Source organism: Perca flavescens, chromosome 7 (genome assembly GCF_004354835.1).
Source record: "Perca flavescens isolate YP-PL-M2 chromosome 7, PFLA_1.0, whole genome shotgun sequence".
Taxonomy (NCBI): Eukaryota; Metazoa; Chordata; class Actinopteri; order Perciformes; family Percidae; genus Perca; species Perca flavescens.
In genome coordinates, this window is record NC_041337.1 from 1,003,183 (window position 1) to 1,026,532 (window position 23,350).

At 42.7% G+C, this 23,350-nt stretch overlaps 1 protein-coding gene across 4 annotated transcripts in view; it reads right to left on the minus strand.

Moving 5' to 3' along the window:
* The window catches only part of lama5 (laminin, alpha 5), a 153,129-nt gene that overhangs the window by 64,925 nt on the left and 64,854 nt on the right, over positions 1–23,350 (minus strand). For 2 of the 4 annotated variants that reach the window (XM_028583484.1, XM_028583487.1), the window contains 16 exons: positions 19,060–19,178; positions 17,827–17,917; positions 16,560–16,694; positions 15,972–16,031; positions 14,841–14,981; positions 12,945–13,082; positions 12,336–12,470; positions 10,778–10,912; positions 10,027–10,164; positions 7,971–8,023; positions 7,629–7,728; positions 7,441–7,493; positions 6,933–7,038; positions 6,708–6,807; positions 4,321–4,477; positions 448–586 (listed from right to left, as the gene is read on the minus strand). In XM_028583484.1, the coding sequence (XP_028439285.1) occupies positions 448–586; positions 4,321–4,477; positions 6,708–6,807; positions 6,933–7,038; positions 7,441–7,493; positions 7,629–7,728; positions 7,971–8,023; positions 10,027–10,164; positions 10,778–10,912; positions 12,336–12,470; positions 12,945–13,082; positions 14,841–14,981; positions 15,972–16,031; positions 16,560–16,694; positions 17,827–17,917; positions 19,060–19,178 (1,800 nt within the window). The remainder of the gene's footprint in view (positions 1–447; positions 587–4,320; positions 4,478–6,707; positions 6,808–6,932; positions 7,039–7,440; positions 7,494–7,628; positions 7,729–7,970; positions 8,024–10,026; positions 10,165–10,777; positions 10,913–12,335; positions 12,471–12,944; positions 13,083–14,840; positions 14,982–15,971; positions 16,032–16,559; positions 16,695–17,826; positions 17,918–19,059; positions 19,179–23,350) is intronic. The other 2 variants (XM_028583485.1, XM_028583486.1) reach the window with 2 other exon arrangements.

The following is a 23,350-nucleotide window of genomic DNA, read 5'->3' on the forward strand; positions in this document are numbered from 1 at the left end:
CTCTGTTTAATCTAACACGCCCCAACCTATAATGTCTCGTCAACATTCTGGTGTACTGGGCGGGTTTAGGGGCTTGGAAATGCCAGAGCAGGGGGAATGAGAGGGGGAAACACCAGAGCAAGGGGAATGAGAGGGGAAAGGCCAGGGGGGAATGAGAGGGGGAAACACCAGAGCAAGGGGAATGAGAGGGGGAAAGGCCAGAGCAAGGGGAATGAGAGGGGGAAACACCAGAGCAAGGGGAATGAGAGGGGGAAAGGCCAGAGCAAGGGGAATGAGAGGGGGAAAGGCCAGAGCAGGGGAATGAAAGGGGGAAACGCCAGAGCAGGGGGAATGAGAGGGGGAAAGGCCAGAGCAGGGGGAATGGGAGGGGGGAACGTAGCAAAAGATATTTGTTTAAGAACCAAAACGTAGCGGTGTAAATGTAGCCTGTTCCCTTCCAGAACGTACAGTTACCAGAGTAGTAGTTCCAGGCGTCCTCTATGACCGACACCCGGCCCCGAACGTCCGACCCCCCCCTGTTGGCGTAGCGTAGCACCACGTGGAAGAGGTCTGGAGAGCTCACCGACACCGACACCAACACTTTGGACTGCCGAAAGGCCCAGCAAGGGAAGGGAGTCAGGCAGAGAGAGAAAAGAGGGGGAGACGATGGAGAGAAGGGGGAGGTACCGGTGAAAGATAGGAGGGAAGAGGAAGCGGGTGAGAGACAGGATAGATGGAGAGGAAGGGAGGAAGGGGGTGGAAGGAGAAGGTGTTAAGCAGCAGGAGGATGGTGGATGAAGGGAATGGAAGAGGGACAAGAGGACAGGGGAAGTAAAAGGAAAGAAGAAGGAGATGAACAGAGTGGAAAAGGGAAAGACAAGGGGGAAGAGGGGAAGACAGGGCAAGGGAGTAGAGGAAGGATTGATGGGGAGACAAAGTGAAGTGGGAGATATTAAGGTTTGGAGGATTAATGAGGAAAAAGGACAGAGAAGCATGATAAGAAGAGGAGAGTAAAGGGGGATAAGAGGGAACACATGAGGGAAGGAGGGAGGGAGGGAGGGAGGAGAAGGTGGGAAACACCAACACAAAAAGAGAAACCAAGCCAAAAGCAAGACTTTAATACCATCACCTTCACCACTAAAAGCAAACACTTTGACCCCAATCTCAACCCAACATATTTCTCTTTGGAGTCCCACGTTTCAGCACAAGCATCCATAGAGCTCAGAAGTAGCTAACAGAAGACTCACTTAATGCTTCTGACAGCTCCTTTGTAGAATTAGCAAACTTTCAGAACCATATCGACATGAGGAATACAGGTTTAAAGGACAAATCTGGCGCAAAATGACTCTAGGGGTTAATAACACGTGTACCGAGTGGACCGTTCTCTGGGATATGTTTTCATGCTAATGGAATGTGCCCAGTTTTCAATTACAGTCAGGGCTTACTCCCAGTTTCATCGCAAACCGCTAATTAGCTTATAACGCTAGTCGTCGGGGCACAGGTAAAGTAAAAAGAAATCTCTATTTTATACCACTAACAAGGCTCAAAATATCACCACACTTCCACGGTAGCATAACGAGGGTCCCTACATGTAAACCCAAGCATTGAGAACTTTGTAAGTGTACAGACAGTTTATTAAAAAGATAGTTTAGAAAGACAGTAGCGTTCACGTATAAAGGCAGGCGCCATCTTGGGAAAACAGTCACGATCAGTCGAACGACGAACGCCGTGCAACATGAGCTGAACGGTCACTTGAAATCTCCCATGGTCCGTGGTTTCCCAATGGGTCGATAGGAATTATGTTTGTGAAATGTAATTACATGGAAATGTATGAATTATATCTGTTTATTAAAATATATGGGTGACTAACTACAAAGGATTAGGTAGTGACCGTTTTCCCAAGATGGCGCCCTCCTGTATAGTGAACACTACTGTCTTTATAATCTATCTTTGTAATAAACTGTCTTTACACTTACAAAGTTCTCATTGCTTGTGTTTACATGTAGGGACCCTCATTATGCTACCGTGGAAGTGTGGTGATATTTTGAGCCTAGTTAGTGTAGTAGAAAAAGAGATTTAGCGTGCCCCGACGACTAGCTATACAAGCTAATTAGCGGTTTGCGCTAAAACTGGTCACATTACATTAGCATGAAAACATATCCCAGAGAACGGTCCACCCGGTGACACATGTGTTATTAACCCCTAGGGTCATTTTGTGCCAGATTTGTCCTTTCATATACGTTCTGTCAACTACTGCACCCACAGAGGAGTATGTAAACTTTAAATAATATAAAAATGGAGTTATATGTACTGAGAGGTAATTCTACCAAAGAGAAATATTCCTTATTCTAATCTAATATGCCACGGAGCAAGCTGTTTGGTTCATGCAGGAGGAGCACACATGGCGGGCCACAGTTTCAAAAATATGTAATGCATAATACACATTGTCATTTATAGGAAATGCATATACAAAAAGGACATTTTACTGGGGGTCCGGGACCCTTAGGGGATCCTCAGAGTAGAGCAGGGGGGGCATCCAAGTTGTTGTTCATTTTATATTTGTTTCAAAAATTACAAAATGTCTTAACATGAATCCAACATATTATCAAAAAATATAAATACCCACTGCTAACTGGCCTATAGGTAAGGTAGTCACTTAGGTAGCCATCCACAGATAGAGTTCATCCTATTCACTGTGTCACATGTACAGTACAGGCCAAAAGTTTGGACACACCTTCTCATTCATTGCGTTTCCTTTTTATTTTCATGACTATTTACATTGTAGATTCTCACTGAAGGCATCAAAACTATGAATGAACACATATGGAATTATGTACTTAACAAAAAAGTGTGAAATAACTGAAAACATGTCTTATATTTTAGATTCCTCAAAGTAGCCCCCCTTTGCTTTTTTATTAATAAGGGAAAAACTTCCACTAATTAACCCTGACAAGGCACACCTATGAAGGTAAAACCATTTCAGGTGACTACCTCATGAAGCTCATTGAGAGAACACCAAGGGTTTGCAGAGTTATCAAAAAAAGCAAAGGGTGGCCACTTTGAGGAATCTGAAATATAAGACATGTTTTCAGTTATTTCACACTTTTTTGTTAAGTACATAATTCCATATGTGTTCATTCATAGTTTTGATGCCTTCAGTGAGAATCTACAATGTAAATAGTCATGAAAATAAAGGAACACGTTGAATGAGAAGGTGTGTCCAAACTTTTGGCCTGTACTGTATGTTTAACATTGACACATGCTTTATAAAATCATGTCAACAATTAGTTAGTAGGCTATTTTAATAGCTTAGTATTTTATGCACTATAAAGGTATGTATAAAGGCTTTAGGCTGCCCTACACGTTATTGTAGGACCAGTTTAATATGCAACTTCATTTAATACAATATATGTAGTGGGGGGTCCCTGCTCCGTCTCTCTTTCAGTTGAAGGGCTCCTTGGCTTAAAGGAACACGCTGACTTATTGGGACTTTAGCTTATTCACCGTAACCCCCAGAGTAAGACAAGTTCATACATACCCTTCTCATCTCCGTGCGTGTTGTAACGCTGCCTGACGGCTCCTGCATTAGCTTAGCCCAGCACAGAACTGGTTCCAACTAGCCTACTGCTCCGAATTGTGACAAAAGTGACAAAATAACGCCAACATGTTCCTATTTACATGTTGTGATTTGTAGAGTCACAGCGTGTACAAAAAACAACGTAACATGAGACACAGCCATCTTCTAACTGTAAACAAACCGGGAACTATATTCTCAGACAGGCTTGCTGCGAGCATATCACTCCGCCCAAGTACTATTTTCTTCCGCCTGAGAATATAGTTCCCGGTTTGTTTACAGTTAGAAGACGGCTGTGTCTCATGTTACGTTGTTTTTTGTACACGCTGTGACTCTATAAATCACAACATGCAAATATTTTGTCACTTATTCGGAGCAGTAGGATTACTGGAACCATTCACCTGCATGTTCTGTGCTGGCCTGATGCTGCTGGAGCCGTCAGACAGCATTACAGCACGCACTGAGATGAGAAGGATATGTATGGACTTGTCTAACTCTGGGGGTTACGGTGAATAAACTAAATTCCCAATAAGTCGGCATGTTCCTTTAAAAAACGCTGCTGTAGAATATTTATTAGAAAACTAATCTTTGAGATGTCAAGAAATATAATGATCTGTAGTCAGGTCTATAGACTGGAGTCTGTACAGTAATAATATACTACTGTTGTTGACTAATGTTTTTTTTTTTTTAAAGATATTGTAATATCCAACCAAATCGTTAGTGTATGGAGCCATGCTAAAGGTCAAAGGTGAGGGGTGTGTTCCTACTTGGATGGGGGACATCTGAGCGTAACCTCTCCAGCTAAAGTCCGGGAACTCCAGAGGGTTGTAGCCGAACCGCACCGGCCGGCCATCCAGCATGCTCCCCTCCTCGATCTCAAACTTCAGATGATGGAGGTCTGGGAAGTAATGATCTGGACGAGGTCTGCAGACACAGCAAGAGCCATTTAGAAGCAAGACATGTAGAAACAAGCTGGATTAAAATGTCTTTATTGATGTAGTTATCTGTCTGTGAATCTGGGGGGCGGAGCTTCTGAAGGGCGGGGTTGTATTTGTTTGGCAGTTGAGTTCAAAGTTCAACAATCTTTGTGCAGCACCGCTCACTGCTAGCCTGGCTCTGCCATCCTACGTACTTCCGCTCAATTTTCATTTTCCTTCAGTACTACTACAGAAAGATGCGAGCGAAGTCATTCGGTCCGTTATGGCAACACCATAAGTTAAAGCCTGAGCAAGAACAATCTTTGCTGAGTTGTGTTGGTGGCCATGATGTTGTGGCCCTCCTCCCCATGGGGTTCGGGAACAGTTTGATTTTCCAGCTCACTCCGTTAACGGTGAAGGAGTTGGTTAAGGCTAACGCTGGCGATGCTAAGCCCACGTCACAAATGTTAGTGATTGGTTCTGGCAGATCCAGAGGGGCTCTGGGCAGATCCAATAGTTTTAAAGGAACATGCCGACTTATTGGGAATTTAGCTTATTCACCGTAACCCCCAGAGTTAGACAAGTCCATACATACCTTTCTCATCTCCGTGCGTGCTATAAGGCTGTCTGACGGCTCCAGCAGCATCAGGCCAGCACAGAACATGCAGGTGAATGGTTCCAGTAATCCTACTGCTCCAAATAAGTGACGAAATAACGCCAACATGTTCCTATTTACATGTTGTGATTTATAGAGTCACAGCGTGTACAAAAAACACGCTATATTCTCAGGCGGAAGAATATAGTACTTGGGTGGAATGATTTGCTTTGCAGCAAGACGGTCTGAGAATATAGTTCCCGGTTTGTTTACTGTTAGAAGATGGCTGTGTCTCATGTTACGTTGTTTTTTGTACACGCTGTGACTCTATAAATCACAACATGTAAATAGGAGCAGTAGGCTAGATGGAACCAGTTACCTGCAGGATCTGTGATAGAGGCTAAGCTACCGGTGGGGCCGTCAGACAGTGTTACAACACGCACGGACACGAGAAGGGTATGTATCGACTTGTCTAACTCTGGGGGTTACGGTGAATGAGCTAAACTACCAATAAGTCGGCGTGTTCCTTTAAACTTTAACATAGTACCCGCAGTCAAGGAAGTTAACGCTTGTCATTGGAGAGTGGCCAGACTCTCTGTACTAATGAAATGGACCAGAGTCTGGTAGGACCAGGCTACTCTGGACCAGAGTCTGGTTGGACCAGGCTAGCTTACTACACCTTTAAAAGCATAAAGCTGGTGAAACACGAGTTGGTCTTTAATATGAGGTAGTCACAGGAGATCAATGTGTTTGTCAGTGAGCTTGAAATGTACCGCTGCTGTTGATCAAAAATGCATCTACAAAACAATATACAACCATTTTTTTGGACAGCCACACAGAGCTGTTGATGAAGAGCGGCCGGTTGCACAGCCAGGTAACAACTACTGTTACTTTCGCTGCTTGCAGACTCAAAATCAGATCACGAATAACAATTATTGTCTGACTTCTTTATTAAAACAACAACAGGGTGTCGCAAAATCAGACAGGACTTTGCAATCTTAAGGATTGACACTTTAACTGCAATTAAATTAAACATCATCACAAGTAATTTAAGGGTCCTATCTTGCACCAGCGCGGCGCAGTGCAAAGCCCGATGCAAGTGTTTGTTAGTTTAAGACCAACGTAGTTGTCATTTTCCCGTCCAGCGCCTGCGTGGTTTAAATAGCAAATGCACCTGCGCTCATCTGTGGCCCATGGGCGTGCTGGTCTTACAGGGAGGTGTGTTCAGGTACATTCTGGGCGTGCTGGTCTTACAGGGAGGTGTGTTCAGGTACATTCTGGGCGTGCTGGTCTTACAGGGAGGTGTGTTCAGGTACATTCTGGGCGTGCTGGTCTTACAGGGAGGTGTATTCAGGTGCATTCTGGGCGTGCTGGTCTTACAGGGAGGTGTGTTCTGGTGCATTCTGGGGCGTGCTGGTCTTACAGGGAGGTGTGTTCAGGTGCATTCTGGGCGTATATGTATCTTGAGGCAGCGGGAAGTGAATTGAACATTGAAAACAATGTATTTTATTTTGAAACACACTGCACACTGGCAGGGAGAGGGATTTCTAAATTGCACTTTCTGTCCTTAAAAAAACTCCCGCTAATACCGCAGGCCCATGCCTGCAACAAATACAACGTTACATTTAGTTGTTAAACTCACAGGTTGCACTGGGGTCCCTCCACGTTGGGTCTGCAGCGACAGCGGCCGTTCCTCTCTCCACAGGACTGACCGGCTGAACCCCCCATGTCACACTGGCAACCTGAAAACACCACGCCCAAATGTGAAGACAAGATGGCAGCATCACAGCCATTTAAGCTTTTATTTGACCGGGGGGGGAAACCAACAATGAAAAAGTGTTATTGAACCGTGCCGAGGAGCACCCACCCTGGCAGCCGAAGTAGTTGCGCTCCTGTAGGTTGTAGTAGCCGTCCTTACAGGTGGAGCAGGTCCCGCTGCAGGCGTTGGGCTTACAGTGACACTGGCCACTTTCCTGTCAGAAACAAGACAGACATTAATAGAATTAGAATGACAACAGAGAGCAGGGAGACACATCTTTATTGTATGTTTTTTATTGGTTTCATGGGTGTAGCATAAAATTCTGGGCCCTGTAGAAAGGCATTTTCTATGGGCCCCTCTGTGCATCCACAGCTATTCATTCTAGCATATTTTTGGGCCCTCCTCACACGAGGGCCCTGGGTACTCAGTCCCCTTTTTAAGCACAAAGAAAAGGACATAACTTCACACATCCACCAATGTTATATCAACTACAAAATATCGACTCCAGCGTGTGAGTGTTTGTTTTCAGGTGCAAATATCCGCACGCTGAACGCATCATATTCATCAGTATGAATGTCTAAATGTAGACTGAAGAAGTGCAGTTTGACTCGCTCACCTGTGCACACTCGGCAACACCGCTGACAGTTCCTGCGACGTTACACTCACAGTCTGCAGGAGAAAGAAGACACGCACTTGAGAGTTCATTTACGATCGTCATTGGGCGCATTCAAACTAGTGAAGCATGTGCATGTGTGTGAGGTGGTGCATGTGTGTGAGGTGGTGTGTGCGGGTAGTATCTCTTACTGGTGCATCCATCAGGAGTGTCAGGGGACAGGTTCCAGTACAGAGCTTTGCATGTGTCACAGGCTGGGCCCTCCACGTGGCCACGGCACTCACATTGACCCTAAAGATGAGAAAATAAACCGAAAAATAAACCAACCGTCCCAGAAAAAAACACAATGAAGTTTGGCTTTACGGTGCGTGATCACGGAAGGCTTGTATCATGTGGACACACCGACAGTGTTGTTGTCATTACTTAGAATTCCTCATTGGGGCAACAGAAACTACACACTATAGCTTTAAATATAATTTGCTAAAAACAAGCAAACTAATTAAGCAAACAAACAAATGAACACATGAACTCACCACTGGTGGTTGCACCACATACTGAACAGAGCCGGCCGGGTGGCAGGTACCAGCTGTCAATGACAAAGAAAGAAAGAAATATTAGTGATACTATGGGTAGACTATGTGTTGAGTGTCAACATAGAGCCACTGGAAGTGTATTGCAGAAAACTATTCATTATCACTCTATAAGTTACCTGGCCTGTCATTGGCTGAAACAACTGTCATCATTTTCAATATACTCGTTGCTTTCACCTGCTTCTATTCCCTTTGCATGTACACAACAATACGAGTCAGCTGTACACACATATAAACACCAATTAGGAGCTTTGCTCCATGATAATAGTTTGTTCTGTCAGACAGCAGCACCTCACACTGTTTTAACTAACATGCTCTAGCCACAGATGATAACTTCTTTTACACCACAAATACCAGCAGCTGTGTCAGAAGAAGTATTCCCATCAGCCTCCAAGTTGTAATTGAATTGGAGATATCAGGGACTTCAGATATCATAAAACAGCGGAGATATCTTCCACTTGGTGAAGAAGAACTTGCAGAGGCGTCAACAACTGGGGGGCAAAATGGCTGACCATTGCTGCCAGTTACATGCTGAACAATGGAATGGATACCAATGGAAAACAATGCTGCGTTCCAGGCAACCCGTAACTCGTGTTTTCACAACCTTCTACCAGTGAAAGTGCCCTGGAACGGCAGTCAAACGCCTAACTTACTACCCATTGAACTCATACCAGATGGTTGTACTCCCAGTTACAGTTTTTGACGTCACACACATATAAACAACAATGGCGACCCCTGTTGATGCTGTTCCACTGCGGTGATTAGCGGTGAGAAATAGAAATAAATAGACATAAATAGGCAACGTAAAGTAATTCCGCACATTTTAATCAAAACAATACACATACGATTGTGTACTACTACAGGCTATGTTTATTAAATGAAGCCCAAAATATGTTGCCGACTAGAAATTGCTAGTATCAGCTAGCGCTAGCTAACGTCAACGTTAGGTCGTAACTTACGGGAGAAAAAGTGTGTCTGGAACGCAGCACAAACTCCAACATCAACAGTAAAGCAATCAGTTTCGCTCATATAAAAATATTTATTTGTAGTTTTTTTGCAGTTGAGTTCAAATATCAACAACCTTTGCAAAGAATCACTTACTGCACCTTTAATGAGCCACTACAAATAAAGATAAAAAAAATTGCAGCTCATTTAGGCGAGCTAACTTTCTGTTAATGGAGTCACTATAAGGGTGTAGGTTTTTTTTTTTACATTTACATTTCATCGGCCAATTTCTAACTGTAGTTCTTTGTCCAGATGTTTTGAGACCGGAGCAACTTAAAAAAGTCCTCTGCTACTTGTACTTGGGTGTTAGCTAGATTTAGTAATAGTTTCAGAGAGGTTTAGTTTTAAAGTAGTTTGAGTTTGTTTTCGTCAGAGCCAGGTATAACCTCTCAGAACTATGTAACTGCATATACATACAAAATACATGGATGGAGAACTGTATAGGAAGCTCGATGGTGTTTTAAGCCCCCAACGTCGACTTCAAGGCAGCGCTGCGACCGTCGACTTCAAGGCACCTAACCCTAACCACTGCCCAAACCCAAAGGATTTTTATTATTTCTTTATTATTTATTATTTGCTCCTCAGATCTCTGCAGGGTAAATCCAGACAGCTAGCTAGATCTGAGTCTGAGTCTAATCTGAGTTTTCTGTTCCACAACTAAAACTACTTTTGAACGTCCACATGTTCCACCAAAACAAGTTCCTTCCTGAGACTATTTAGCAGAGGCTCCGTGGCTCCGTCTGGAGCTTAGCACCGCCCAAGACGATTGTGATTGGTTTATAGAAATGCCAATAAACCAGAGCATGTTTTCCTCCCATCCAGGAATGCTGTGTGGACTAGCCAGACCCTCCTCCAATGCGCTTTGGAGGAGGGTCTGGCAAAGGTCACATTTACTGCTACTGTCACACCTCACTTCCTTTATGTTAAGCAGACAAGAGAATTTGCCTGTGTGTGTGTGTGTGTGTGTGTGTGTGTGTGTGTGTGTTATTATTACCTTGGCAGTTGGGGAAGCCGTAGGTGCCGTGTGCACAGCTGTCACACCTCAGCCCCAGCACGTTGGACAGACACACACACTGCCCCGTCCCCTGGTCACAGCTGGTGTAGCGGGAGCCCTGTGCAGAGCACTGACAGGCTGGAACAAACACAGCACCAACTCCTGTTAGTTACAGCATTAGGCCTGTAACAATTAGTACATTATTCTCTAATTATCCATTTTTTTTGTTTCCTTAATTGCCAACATTAGCTCTTAAGGCGTATGACTGGTTATTGTTGGATTTTGTTAAGATATGCCAAATTGTAATTATATAAGTGAATATTGTATTTTTTTTGTTATTTCAATTATTAGCTGTTGGCACTCAACCCTATACATGGTTGGTTTATTGATATTGATAGATATTTTATTTGCACATTCTGCACTGCAACTCAACCCATTTGATTCTTATGCAACAGTTATTTTGTATGTATATATTTGTTTCTGTACTTATTGTTTACTTCATATTATTGTTGGTTATGTATGCACCATTCACCGAGGCAAATCCCACATAATGTAAGTGTAACTTATTGTGGCAATAACCTTTTTCTGATTCAGATTTATTTAGCCAGTTGGCATCATATACCAGCTTCCAAAAATCATAAGAAGTGTTTCTATTATTGTGGACCCAAAGGTAAACGGGTGAAATGACTTCCTTTGCTTGATACTGACTGAGCAGAAACCAGGCTGGGGTTTAAGGCGTTCGGTGACTCACGTGTGCAGCTTGGGTAACCATAGTAACCAGGAGAGCACTGGTCACACGCCGCTCCGCTGTAATTGGGCTGGCAGTGGCAGTGGCCCGACGCAGTGCAGCTGGTGTCCAACGAGGTGCGAGGATCACAGGTGCACACTGGGAAAAGAAGAGGTGGGGCATCTTGTTACAGGGAAAAAAGGAACTAGTCAAACTTAAAGTCAACCAAAGGTTTATCAAGGTAGGAAGTCAATATATGAACTGTCAAATGTTTCAGCAATTAAAAGGACAATTCCGGTGCAAAATGAACCTATAATAATATACATAATAATAATAAAATAAACAGCTGCAAACCAGTGTAAACAGCTGTTTCTACACGTCTCCCCCCCCCCCCTGCTGATTTTTGTGAATTCTCTGATTAATACATGTAAACAAATAATGCTTTGCTTTAATGACAGTTTAGTTCAAGTTTTAGCAGCTAGCACCCAGCTTTGGTACAATGTGCCAAGGCTGATTGGGGATTTTTGATGCGTTTGTGACTCCCCCCCACCTGACCCGCCTTCAGACTCCTTTCCTGTCTGTGTTCCACAGGACCTCCTGATTTACAGCTGAAGCTCTGAATAGAACACATGGAATGTACCAAACTCACACAGTAACGTAAAAACCATTCCCCAGTCTAGAATATGTGTATTTTTTTTCTCCCCGACCATCTGGGCGAGACCCAGAAATGATCTCGCAACCCACATTTGGGGTCCCGACCCCCCCAGCTTGAGAACCACTGGACTAACCTACAAAATTGCACACTGCCCGTTGTACAACACAATCATAATAGTTGTTATGATATGTGCAGTGAGGGTCAGCCGCCTTATCGACATCAAATCCTGATAAAAAAGGAAAGTACAAATGTAAATGTGTGTGTTTAAATGCATGAATGTATTCCATCACTTTAATGTTGCAGCTGGTGGAGCTCGGGAATACTTTTCAAAAATAGCATTATATTTGAATTACACATTAGCTAATAAGTGCTAAATTTGAATGCTATAAGAGACATCCTGTGGCTGAGCTGGCTGAATTCATTTACTCATTAAAGTGTTTTCTGGGACTTTTAGAATTGTATTGGACCTGGAGGATCAACTCCTGATAATACAAAGAGTAATTTTAACACCATACACATTCTTTTTGTAATGTGTATTTTGCATTTCATGACATGTATCGATGAGAACACAGAGCACGGACTGAATTGACTGAATGTGCTGTACAATGCCTACCCTGTCTCATATGCTAGTCATCTTTTATCCTTCCCTTATAACTGTATTATTGTAGCTTTGACATTTTGTCCATTTCTCCTGCTAGATTTATTCTTTCACACTGAAAAGGTGGAGCCCAAATAATGCGTCGTAAAACGTAACAAGGCAATATAACACTTCCTAAGAAGGTGCGTAAAGTTAAGCGTTTCCATGTGTTGAGTCTAACAGGATATCATATTCTCTGTTTTCATTACAGTACGCAGCAGCAACAGGTGCACTTAATCACTTTCTCTTCAGGTTTTCGTGTGTGTGTGTGTGTGTGTGTGTGTGCGTACCTTGACAGTTAGGGTAGGAGTGGAATCCAGATCGGCACTGTTCACATCGAGGACCCTGGAACTCTGGTTTACACAGACATCTGCCAGACGCGTCGCAGCCTTCAGGCAAAGAGCCGACTGTACTGCAGCCACACACTGGAGAGAGAGAGGGAGAGAGACAGAGACAGAGAGAGAGAGAAAAAGAGAGAGAGAGAGAGAGAGAGAGAGAGAGAGAGAGAGAGAGAGAGAGGAGAGAGAAGGGCTTATTTTGCTGCCCAATACATACAAACATGCCTCAACCTGAGGGACAGTGAATGACCAACACACACACACACACACACTGTAACAAACACTGTAACACACACACACACACACACACACACACACACACACACACACACACACACACACACACACACACACTGGTCCCCATGTGGTGAGTGATATGTCAGGTCATGGATCCCGCCACCAGAAACACACACACACACACACACACACACACACACACACACACACACACACACACACACACACACACACACACAAATGCTGAACGTATGTCCATCCATTCCCATTTTTCATAAACATGTTAAACATATTGTCTTGTGTTGGCAGCTGCAGACGACTCACGTTGGCACAGCGGGTAGTTGAAGTAGCCCGGTGCACACTGGTCACACTGGTAACCTTGGAAACCACTCCGGCACACGCTGTGACCCGTCACCAAGTCACATGACCCGTCCAGACAGCCGGGACCTGAACACTGACAGCCTGCACAGACACACACACACACACACACACACACACACACACACACACACACACACACACAGATAAATAACACTTGTTTGTAAATCTATTTACACGGACTAACACAGCTTAGTGGACTGCTGTTTATTCAGGAGTGTGTGTGTGGGGTGTGTGTGCGTGTGCGTGTGTGTGTGTGTGTGTGTGTGTTTGTGTGACTGCTCCTGGGTGGTAAACTAACACAAGATAAATAAACAAGCTGATAAAGTGTCTGGAATTCCTGCTTGTTTGTGTATTAGTATTTTCTGTGTGTGTGTGTGTGTGTGTGTGTGTGTGTGTGTGTGTGTGTGTGTGTGTGTGTGTGCATGCGTGAGTGTGTGGGCCCTTACCCATTAAACCCAGCTGTGAACGCAATGTTGATCAAATGGCTTTGAGAGGCAAAGATAAGATCGCCATCTGAACTTTCGTCCTTTTTTTTTAGCTCAGGATTATGTAATATGTAATTTATTTATTACAATATGTTTGTTAAAAAGTTATTAAACCAAAATACTGTTTCTCTTTTTGTGAGGAGTTGCTGTAGCGACACACAGCCGCAGCTTCTGTCCCAAAATCATCACTTCACCATCATATTTTTTTCTTGTCTAGTGCCATTTTTACTTATTAGAACTCAATACTAATTACACTTTACACTCTTTGTACTTGTTTGATGTCGTTTTTTAAATTGTATGTAAACCACATGCGTCATACTGAAGGCCCGCGGGCCAAAATCCGGCCCCTTGGAGATTTAGATCCGGCCCCTATATAAGTTTAGGTTCCCAATAGAGTATATGCGCCAAACCAAAAAACATGGGAAAGTGTATTTTAAACTGGAATTACGTGACATTCAAAGCAGAATTTGGCAGATTTGACGACTTTGAGCCTGAGAAATTCCCCCAGAAGCAGAGTTTTTCATATTCAGGCTGAGAAACAGGTTTTTGTAAAATATGTCATCATTGTTTTGCTTGATTTGCTCTCTTTCTCTACGATGGCTAAGGAACTTTCATGCTGACTTTTGTAAGGCTTCATGTCGACAAAAATGCGACAAAAAGGATAAAAAAGATCGGCAAAAATGTGACTAATGCATGCATAAAAACAAAGTGACAAAAAGGTCTGAGAGAGCCACAAAAAAGTCAGACAAAACAACAAAAATGATGAAAAAAGCGGTAATACAGTCAAAGATATTTGACTTTTTCAATGAAATAAAAGCATGTCAATAAACTCTACATGTCTGGCCCTTGATGTGATTCTATTTTTTCCACTGTGGCCCTGAGTGAAGTTGAATTTGAGACCCTTGGTCTAAACCATAGGACTGAAGAAGTATTTTAATGGTACGATGAACCCTCCTACACTCTATTAACTTTCACTGTTATGGAGATGATGCTCAATTATATCTATTGATCAAGCCAGGTGAAACCAGTTTGAGACCCCTGGTTTAAACCATAGGACAGAAGAAACACAATTGTGTCCCCTGTATACTGAATATTGTACATTGGGAGAACGACAATAAATTCTAGCTTTTGACAAATCATCAATCGTTTGTCATTCTTCAAGCAAAAGTGACAGATACTAGACACTCTCCAAGTTCCCTGCGGACCCTCACAAACTTTGAGCCGGCCCACATATCAATTTAGGTTCAATTAAAGACTTAATCAAGAAAGACATATGGCAGATTAATCAATATTAAAAATGATGGTAAGTTGCAGCCCAAATATATGTGTCTATCCACGTATATCCGCCTCTCACCCTGACAGTTGGATCCGTAGAAACCTGGAGCGCAGGTGTCGCAGTGGTCACCGGTGAACCCTGGTTTACAGACGCAGGTCCGAGTCCGGGGATCCAGCCTGCACGAGTTTTCCACAGTCCCGGCCGCGTTGCACTCACAGTCTGCGCACACACACACACACACACACACACACACACACACACACACACACAAAGTTATTTCACTTTTGATAAGAGAGAACAGGTATTAAATAAAGCATTGCAGCAGAGATTGCGTCAAAGTGACTCTCTATGATGAGAGAAGGAATAGTATTTACACAGCAGGCTGATAGGAGCAGAGCACACTGACATGCATCTATGACATCTGACTCACAGCCAAAATATCAACAGCTGAGCAGCTGTTGATATTGTCTCTGTGTGTGTCTGTGTGTGTGGCTGTGTGTGTGTGTGCATGCGTGCATGTTCTCCTGTGCCACAGAGATAGTTGTATTTGTACTTGGTTGTTAAGAGAGATAACGGACTAGTTAGCAGTCAGAATGACAGGCTGTCTGACCTGCGGCATGGCAGCTCAGCGGCATGTCACTTTATATTCTATCTATATCTTTATATAGCGTCCCATTTACCATGCTGGATCAAGTGAAAGTCACTTCTTGCCCACAAACTCAGCAATAAAGTCTTTGTAGTCCAGCGTTTGCTAAATCGATCACACTCTCGTAAACTCCATGATTTCAAACCAGGCAGGCGCGAGCTGCGAGGGCCCCCAGAGGCGCGAGGCCCAACCCACGCAACGGTTCTGCTTCCTGCTTGGTCAGGGTCTCTGCAGGTATCAGACACCTCAGCATTTCATGCTTTTGAAAAGCTAAAAATCTGCTTTTTTTCTTTTTCAAGCATTGCAGGTAAGTGTAAAGGTCCTGTATATGTCCTTACAGTATATGGGAATATGGTTATTAGAGTGAGGTTAATCTACATTGTGCCAACAGGTAAGTGCAAGTATGAAGTAAACAGACAGTATTAGGCCCAGATACTGTATGTCCAAAGACATTTGAAGGAGCTGCAGACACCCTGTTTATTTACCACTAATACTTGTTCATAAATAGTAGTTATTCTAGGACACTAGAGCAGAAAAGAAAGATTTAGAATTTAGAGTCTTACTGATGATCTCTCCTGCCGGTTTAGCTTCACCGTTGTTGTTGGAGGGATAGGTGGGGGTGGCTGATGGACGGAGAGAGAGACAGAGAGGGGGGGAGAGAGAGGGAGCGAGAGAGAGAAAGGGAGAAAGAGAGAGAGAGAGAGAGGAGGGTGGAGGGGTGGAGGGAGAGAGAGAGGGAGGGAGAGAGAGAAGGAGATTAGAAACCAGGGAAATAATTCAATAATTCAAACTTTTTCTATGCATTTTTTTTATTTAAATCGTATATATCTTAAATATATATATATATATATATATATACACACACTGTATATCTGCTTCCTTGTTTTCTTTTGGTAGGGCAGGGTATTGTTTAAAAACATGCCGATACCAGTACCCTTTGGTGACACCGATACCAATGGAAAAATCCATCCTTTATCTTCCCACTTCCTTCGATACCCAGGTTCCTCGTATTCCCAATCACACGTGGCACTAAATGAAAGAACGCTGGGTCCAAAAAGGATTGAATGCAGGAATGGATGGAGATCCCTTGGTCCTGGGTTATTTCCTCAGACAGTGTGTGTATGAGGTGTGTGTGTGTCTCTTTGACTCACGGTAGCAGTCAGGGAAGTTCTCGAAGCCGCTGGCGCAGGATCTGCAGTCCTCTCCGGCGTAGTTTGGTTTGCAGAAACAACGGCCGGTCAGATCCTCACAGGTACCGTCCGTAAACTCCGACTGACAGTCGCAGCCTGCAGAGACCAGGATGAGACATACATGTGATCATATATATATATATATATATATATATATATATATATATATATATATATATATATATATCATATTTGCATTTGAATGCTTTATGTCCATTAGATGATGTTATTTGGCGGACAGCTGTCACTCACGTGTAGAGCTGTAACAATTCCAAATGTTGCTGTACAATTAAAGTTTTGAATGAATCCCAGGAGACATATTTTGGTTATATATCCCTGTCATGTGACCCACATAATATAATAACACAAATACACAGCCTGTGAAGTAAACAACGCCTCTTTATTGTTATAAAGAAATGTTTTCTAACTGTATCCCCACCTTGTCATATGTGTTGCTATGCACGTGTTTAGGCTCCAGTAGCAACAACTAGCACAGCTTTAGCTCAAGAGCCCGACCAATAATCACTTATAATATATAATTACAATGTGGCATATCTAAATAAAATCAACAATTAACATCAACAGTCGTATGCCTTAAAGGACAATTCCGGTGCAAAATGAACCTGGGGTTAATAACACATGTACAGAGTCGACTGTTCTCTGGGATACATTAGCTTTCGGGGCAGACTGGTCCAATGCTTGTAGAAATCTCTATTTCTACAAGCATTGAGACCTTAGTAAGTGTACAGACAGTTTATTAAAAAGATAGATTATAAAGACAGTAGCGTTCGCGTATACAAGCAGGCGCTTGTCGTTCGACTGGTCATGACTATTTTCCCAAGATGGCGCCTGCTTGTATACGCGAACGCTACTGTTGGGTTTTACAGAGAGAGTTTGGGTTTACATGTAGGGACCCTCATTATGCTACCGTGGAAGTGTGGTGATATTTTGAGCCTTGTTAGTGGTGTAGAAATAGAGATTTACCATCTGCCCCGAAAGCTAGCGTTAGCAGCTAATCAGCGTTTTGCGCTAGCTTGTTTCAAGCTAGAGACACATTGGATTAGCATGAAAACATATCCCAGAGAACGGTCGTCTTGGTACACATATGTTATTAACCCCTAGATTCATTTTGCCCCGGAATTGTCCTTTAAGACCGATTTACAGTGATTACATAAAAAAAGAAAAGACAATTAGACAATTGTGTAATAATTGTTAGGGGCCTACTCACGTGAGCAGGCCAATGGGGAGTCGATGGCGTGGTCAGGAGACCTGTAGTAGGTGGGGATGCAGCGCTCACAGTTGGCTCCAGTGGTGTGGTGCTGAAAGGGAACACTTTGCATTAGAGCATGAGTGGGTTTTATCTCTTTAACCAGCAGAGAAGACCTGGCCAAAACATTCCAGTAGCATGAAGAGAACACAAAAAGGAGACCAAATGAAAAGGAACCAAAAATCAAGCACAGGGAACTCACGTTTCAAAAAATAACAATGTAAAGGAGTCTTTGTAGTCAGGTCAAGTAAAAACTGGGGCTGTCCTCCTCTGAATATATTCTCACTCATATGATTTTCGATTTGGTGATTTAATCGACAGATTTGTAAAACTGAGTTTCTCCACAAAATATCATGCAAAAGCATCTCTTCACATCTTGTGTTTGCCAGAGATGTGCTCATAACTTTCTTGGAAATAAGTCATTCAGAATGAAAAAAGCATAAAATATGACAACTCAAACCAAGAAACCTTAGTGAACTAAGACCAAAAACGACCGATTAGTCGACTAATCGACTAAATATTAAAAACATTCCAGAAAAAATTCATTAGATTAGCAACCTTCTCCAAAGCTGCACCACTCCTTTTGAAGTTGCATTATTGACTATTTCTGTCATTAACATTCTTCATATTTGTGTTAGATATTATTTTGTTAACAATTCACATTTCCATAATTACCAAACAAGAATCCCGTCAGTTACATTTCGTGGAGTTATTTAGTGGAATCAAAATGTATTTAATATATTCCTCTGTCTTATACATTTTATATGTATAAAAATAGACTTAGCAGTGTCCTGCTATGCAACTATGTTGTTTTTACTGAAAATATAGCAATTATTTCTGTTTCTCTACATGTATTTCTTTCTTCTTTTTTTTAACACTTAAAATTTATTTTTGATTTTGTACGTCTACATTAGTGGAAACAGGAAACATCACTGCCTCTATTGCCGCCACAGGAAAGTTAAAACACCAAACACAAGCTCCGAATGGCCTGGAATTTGTGGAACAGCTGTTTCCTGCAACAACTGCTGCCTTCAAGTGCGGTCGGAAACATCAAAATCTATAAGTGATCTGATGGTCATTGTGAAATATAAAGTCTACTTGTTCTTTTTTGGGCGGTTTAAGAACACAACAGGATGTCAAACAAATGGGCTGTTTCACGGACCCCCCCAACCACCCCCCTCCCTCCTTAGTTACCTGACAGTTGAGGCAGACTCCTCCACCTCGGTGGTGTCCGTGCATGTCCACGCTGCCTCTCTGCTGATCGACCTCCGGGTCGTAGTAACAGTCAAAGGAATGGCGGTGACAGTTACACGCTGGAACACACAAACAGATGGAAACATAAAACACACAAATACGCAGCAGTTTGAAATATCTCAAATATCACGCATCTTTTTACCTGCAAAATTACAATCAAACTTAAGTTCAGTAGCAAACTTAATTCGCTCGTAAAGCCCGAGAGATGCAGCTAGAGAGCCAGTAAGTTATTTACCAATGTTCTGAACGCTCCACATTCAACAGTTTCTTCTACTCTTGGCTCGACATATGGTCATAGTGTACGTGCACATGAAAAACTAGTCTATATGCACGACATTCCACCAGCATGCTCTCCTTCTGCTGGAAATTCCGCCGGATGTCACTCTTTCGAATGTCTGTTTTCGGATGTCCCGTCCCCTTCCTCTTCCTTTGTGTTGGTGTTCTAAACCTTCCCCGCACTAACTTTGAGGACCCCCTAGGGGTCACGGACCGCCTGTTGAATATCTCTGTCCTAAGTGTTAGAATACGGACAGAAACCCCCTCCCCTGGTATCATGTTTCGTTCACTAAGCCTCACAAAAACATTTCATTTCTTCTTCGGGGACAGCTTTCTGTTCCGTCTGAAACCTCCTCAGACATCACTCAGCCTCTTTGACGCCACTTCAAACGCAGCAGTTGTTTTGAACGCCGTTCCGTCTGACAGGTGTTCATTCAGCAGGGTGGGAGATTACACTCGCTGCTCAGGATCATATCTAGTAATCCATAATTAACACAACAACCACACGGGCTGAATCATTTCCTGACATTTGATAAAAAGATAGTTTGAAGTCTCTTTGTAGTTTGAAGTAGAAATGAGAAGGTTGGGGAGATTTTATGAATCATAAAAGGGTTATTTCATGTGTGATTACATTCAGTGATCAAAGACTGGTGCAATCTCTTCTAGTTTCACTATGTTACACTTTTTGTAGTTTTTATTACAATCTGTTTATCTAAAGAGTCATGTGAAAACACAACCTGGTCTCACAGAATTCCTGTAGCAGTGTCCTGCTATGCAACTATGTTGTTTTTACTAAAAATATAGCAATTATTTCTGTTTCTCTACATGTATTTCTTTCTTTTTTTTTTTAACACTTAAAATGTATTTTTGATTTTGTACGTCTACATTAGTGGAAACAGTGCCTCTATTGCCGCCACAGGAAAGTTAAAACACCAAACACAAGCTCAGAATGTGTGTGTGTGTGTGTGTGTGTGTGTGGGGGGACGCGAGACAGTGTTGTTGTCATTACTTAGAATTCCTCCTTCCGGTCGATCCCTAGCCGGAAGTCTAACAGCCCAAACTCGCCCTCATCATTGCACATGTACACATACAGAAAGAGGATCACATACATCCTTTAACCTAATCCAAGATAAAGAAAGACAAGTCCACGCCTAAGATGCACACATGCAGGAAGTCCAGATCAAGGTTTGCTCTTCATACAGAGTCAGTGAAACCTTATCTAACCCTCAGCGCCTGAGAGGTGCTGGCTGAATAAACCAGCGCTCCTTATCCTCCAGCTCTGATAGCGGCGAGTGTTTTTCTCAGACCTGAGGCACATTTGACTTTTTTTTTTCCCTTTTTTGAAACCAACCAAAAAAAAAAAAAAAAAAAAAAAAATCTAATCTGAAAGGAGCTTTGAGGACGATCCAGTGCAGTGAGTCAGTCGAGTGATAAACTAAGCAGACCAGAATAACTCGGCTCGTGACCAGAGACACAGTGCTGCTCTCAGAGCTGCCCTCTGCTCTCAGACACATTTTATATTCTCTCTAAACCAGGGCTCTTTAACGGTTTTCAAGCCAAGGACCCCTAAACTGAGAGAGAGAGACGGAGCAGGGACCCCCTACTACATATTAAATTGCATATTAAACTGGGCCTACAATAAACTGTGGGCGGCCTAAAGCCTTTGTATACCTTTTTGAACATAAAATACTAAGCTATATATTGTTGGGTTAGGGTTAGAGTAAAAAAAAAAGACTTTTAAAAAAGTGTTGAAGATCTCTGCTCTAAACAGTTACTTTCATCTGAAACATCAAACTTTTAAAATAAAAGATAATATTGTTAGCATTGAACAACTTTAGCTCCCTTTGACACAGCTGCTTATGAAGGTAAATATGGTGCAAAACGTGAGAGCTTGCAGAATACAATGTGAGAACTTGCATAACAAAAAATTTGAACTTCTCACATCTGCACTCGACTCACATCGGGTAGTGACACCAACTAGCAAAGGTCAGGGGTTTCCGTATAACAACTTACAAAAAGCACGAGGATAACGTTACGTAACGACGATTGTTTTGTGACAGAACTTTCACACTTTAGTTCATAAATCTACCCCGTCTGTGTTGCGAGTTGCGTATAGGAACAACAACACAGTTGCTTGGCGGTCATTCTCTGCGCAAAATATGAAATGAACTAATGTGAATCACTAAAGGAGATATAAACAAAAGAAGAATTTAAACTACACTCTTTCTGTGTTTTTGTAAGATCTGGATTGGTTGTGGCTCCCTCCGTTGGGATTGAAGGGCTAGTTGTGGATGAAAATAAACTTTACAGGACAAATGAATTTGTGCAGCTTTGTGTTCCTCACGCTGGTTAAAAATTCTCTGGGCGGGCAAAGCAGAGAAAGGGGAGGTAACCTTGCTCCTTATGACCTCATAAGGAGAAGATTCCTGATTGGCCCATCTGAGCTTTCATTTTCTCAATGACAGAGCAGGATACCCAGGGCTCGGTTTACACCTATCACCATTTCTAGTCACTGGGGGACCAGAGGCAGGCTGGGGGAATGCATATTAATGTTAAAAAACCTCATACAGTGAAATTTTCATGCCATGGGACCTTTAATGTCTGTTGCTTTTTGGACATCTCTGGCAGTAGTTGACAAGCAACATATAAGGTTAGATGAGAAGATCGGTCAAGTATGTGGCATTACGCATTCCTGATTTTTGTCGCGCATGTGTACCTGCATACCAGTTATGTGCACCCCTGTCTATAAGCCCAATACACGTACTTCCAGCTGCAGTAGTAGTTACAAACGCCTCATCTCCCCCTCTCTGGAGTTGCATATCATGTTGCCCTTTGGTGACCTGTTTGCCATTGTGTTACTGATGTTGTTCCTTGTTAAATATAACTGCAGAATTGATAACAGACGGCTCTCGCATGTAAATATAACCCGAGTTTTGATAAGGGGAGGCGGCAGCAGGACGCAGTCCCAGATTGTTTTAAGGCACGATCAAAGCTTTTAGCTGATAGTGGAAATGCTTCAAGGTGGCCCATGTGCCAATATTCTATGTTTATGACTTCAAATAAACATTAGAATTCATACCGAATGATTTTCAACAAATCTACCGTCCACAAGGAGGGAGAGCATTATTTTAGTGTTGCACTATAAAGTTATCTGGAAATAAAACAGAATAATAATCTTTCTTTTTCTCTAAATCACAACGTTCCTTACAAAACGGTCCTTGGTTGAACCAGAAGCTGTTCTGGTCCTCCTTCGTGAAGGTCGTCTCCAAGCTCTTATTTCTGCCCCGAGGACGGATCAACGAGGAGCTCTCATGGACGTCTCATCCCTCTAAAACACACTTGCTCGTTGCCTCTCTCCTCCTGTGATTTTCTTCACGTCTCTCCCGTGCTTCCTCGGTGGGAGGGAATAAGACGCAGAGGAAGGGAGGCAAGTGAAGGACTCGAGGAAGCAATTTAAGGGACATGAGATGCAGCGCTTGTCCTCGTTGTTGTCCCGTCTCTCTGTCTATTGTTGGCATCCAGTGTTCAAAACATGTAATCTGACCTTTGACCTGGGCTTATACTAAAGCAGTGGTTGGTTAATGATCAGTTATGCAATTAGTGTTTGCACATGTGAGGAGTGGGGGTGTGACCACTGGCCACGCTCAGCCGCACAAAATGTAGTAACACGTTTTTTGTAAACTGAAACAGGGGTGCGTTGAACACACTGCTGTGTGTTCTGCCTTTTTATTACCCTGAGTTTACAGACACGTCTCTGCTGATTGGGTATCAAAAAGTGTTTATGCAATTGAAAAGTGAGTGAAAGGCTGAGAAATAGCGTATGGTTTTGGGGACTTGGTGTGTAGTTTTGCTCTTGACTGAGAGGTTTCAGAAACCGTGTGACATGTAGAGACTTTGTGTGTTAGCAGTTGTAAAAAACTGTAAATGATCAAATACTGCTTATTTGATATTAGAA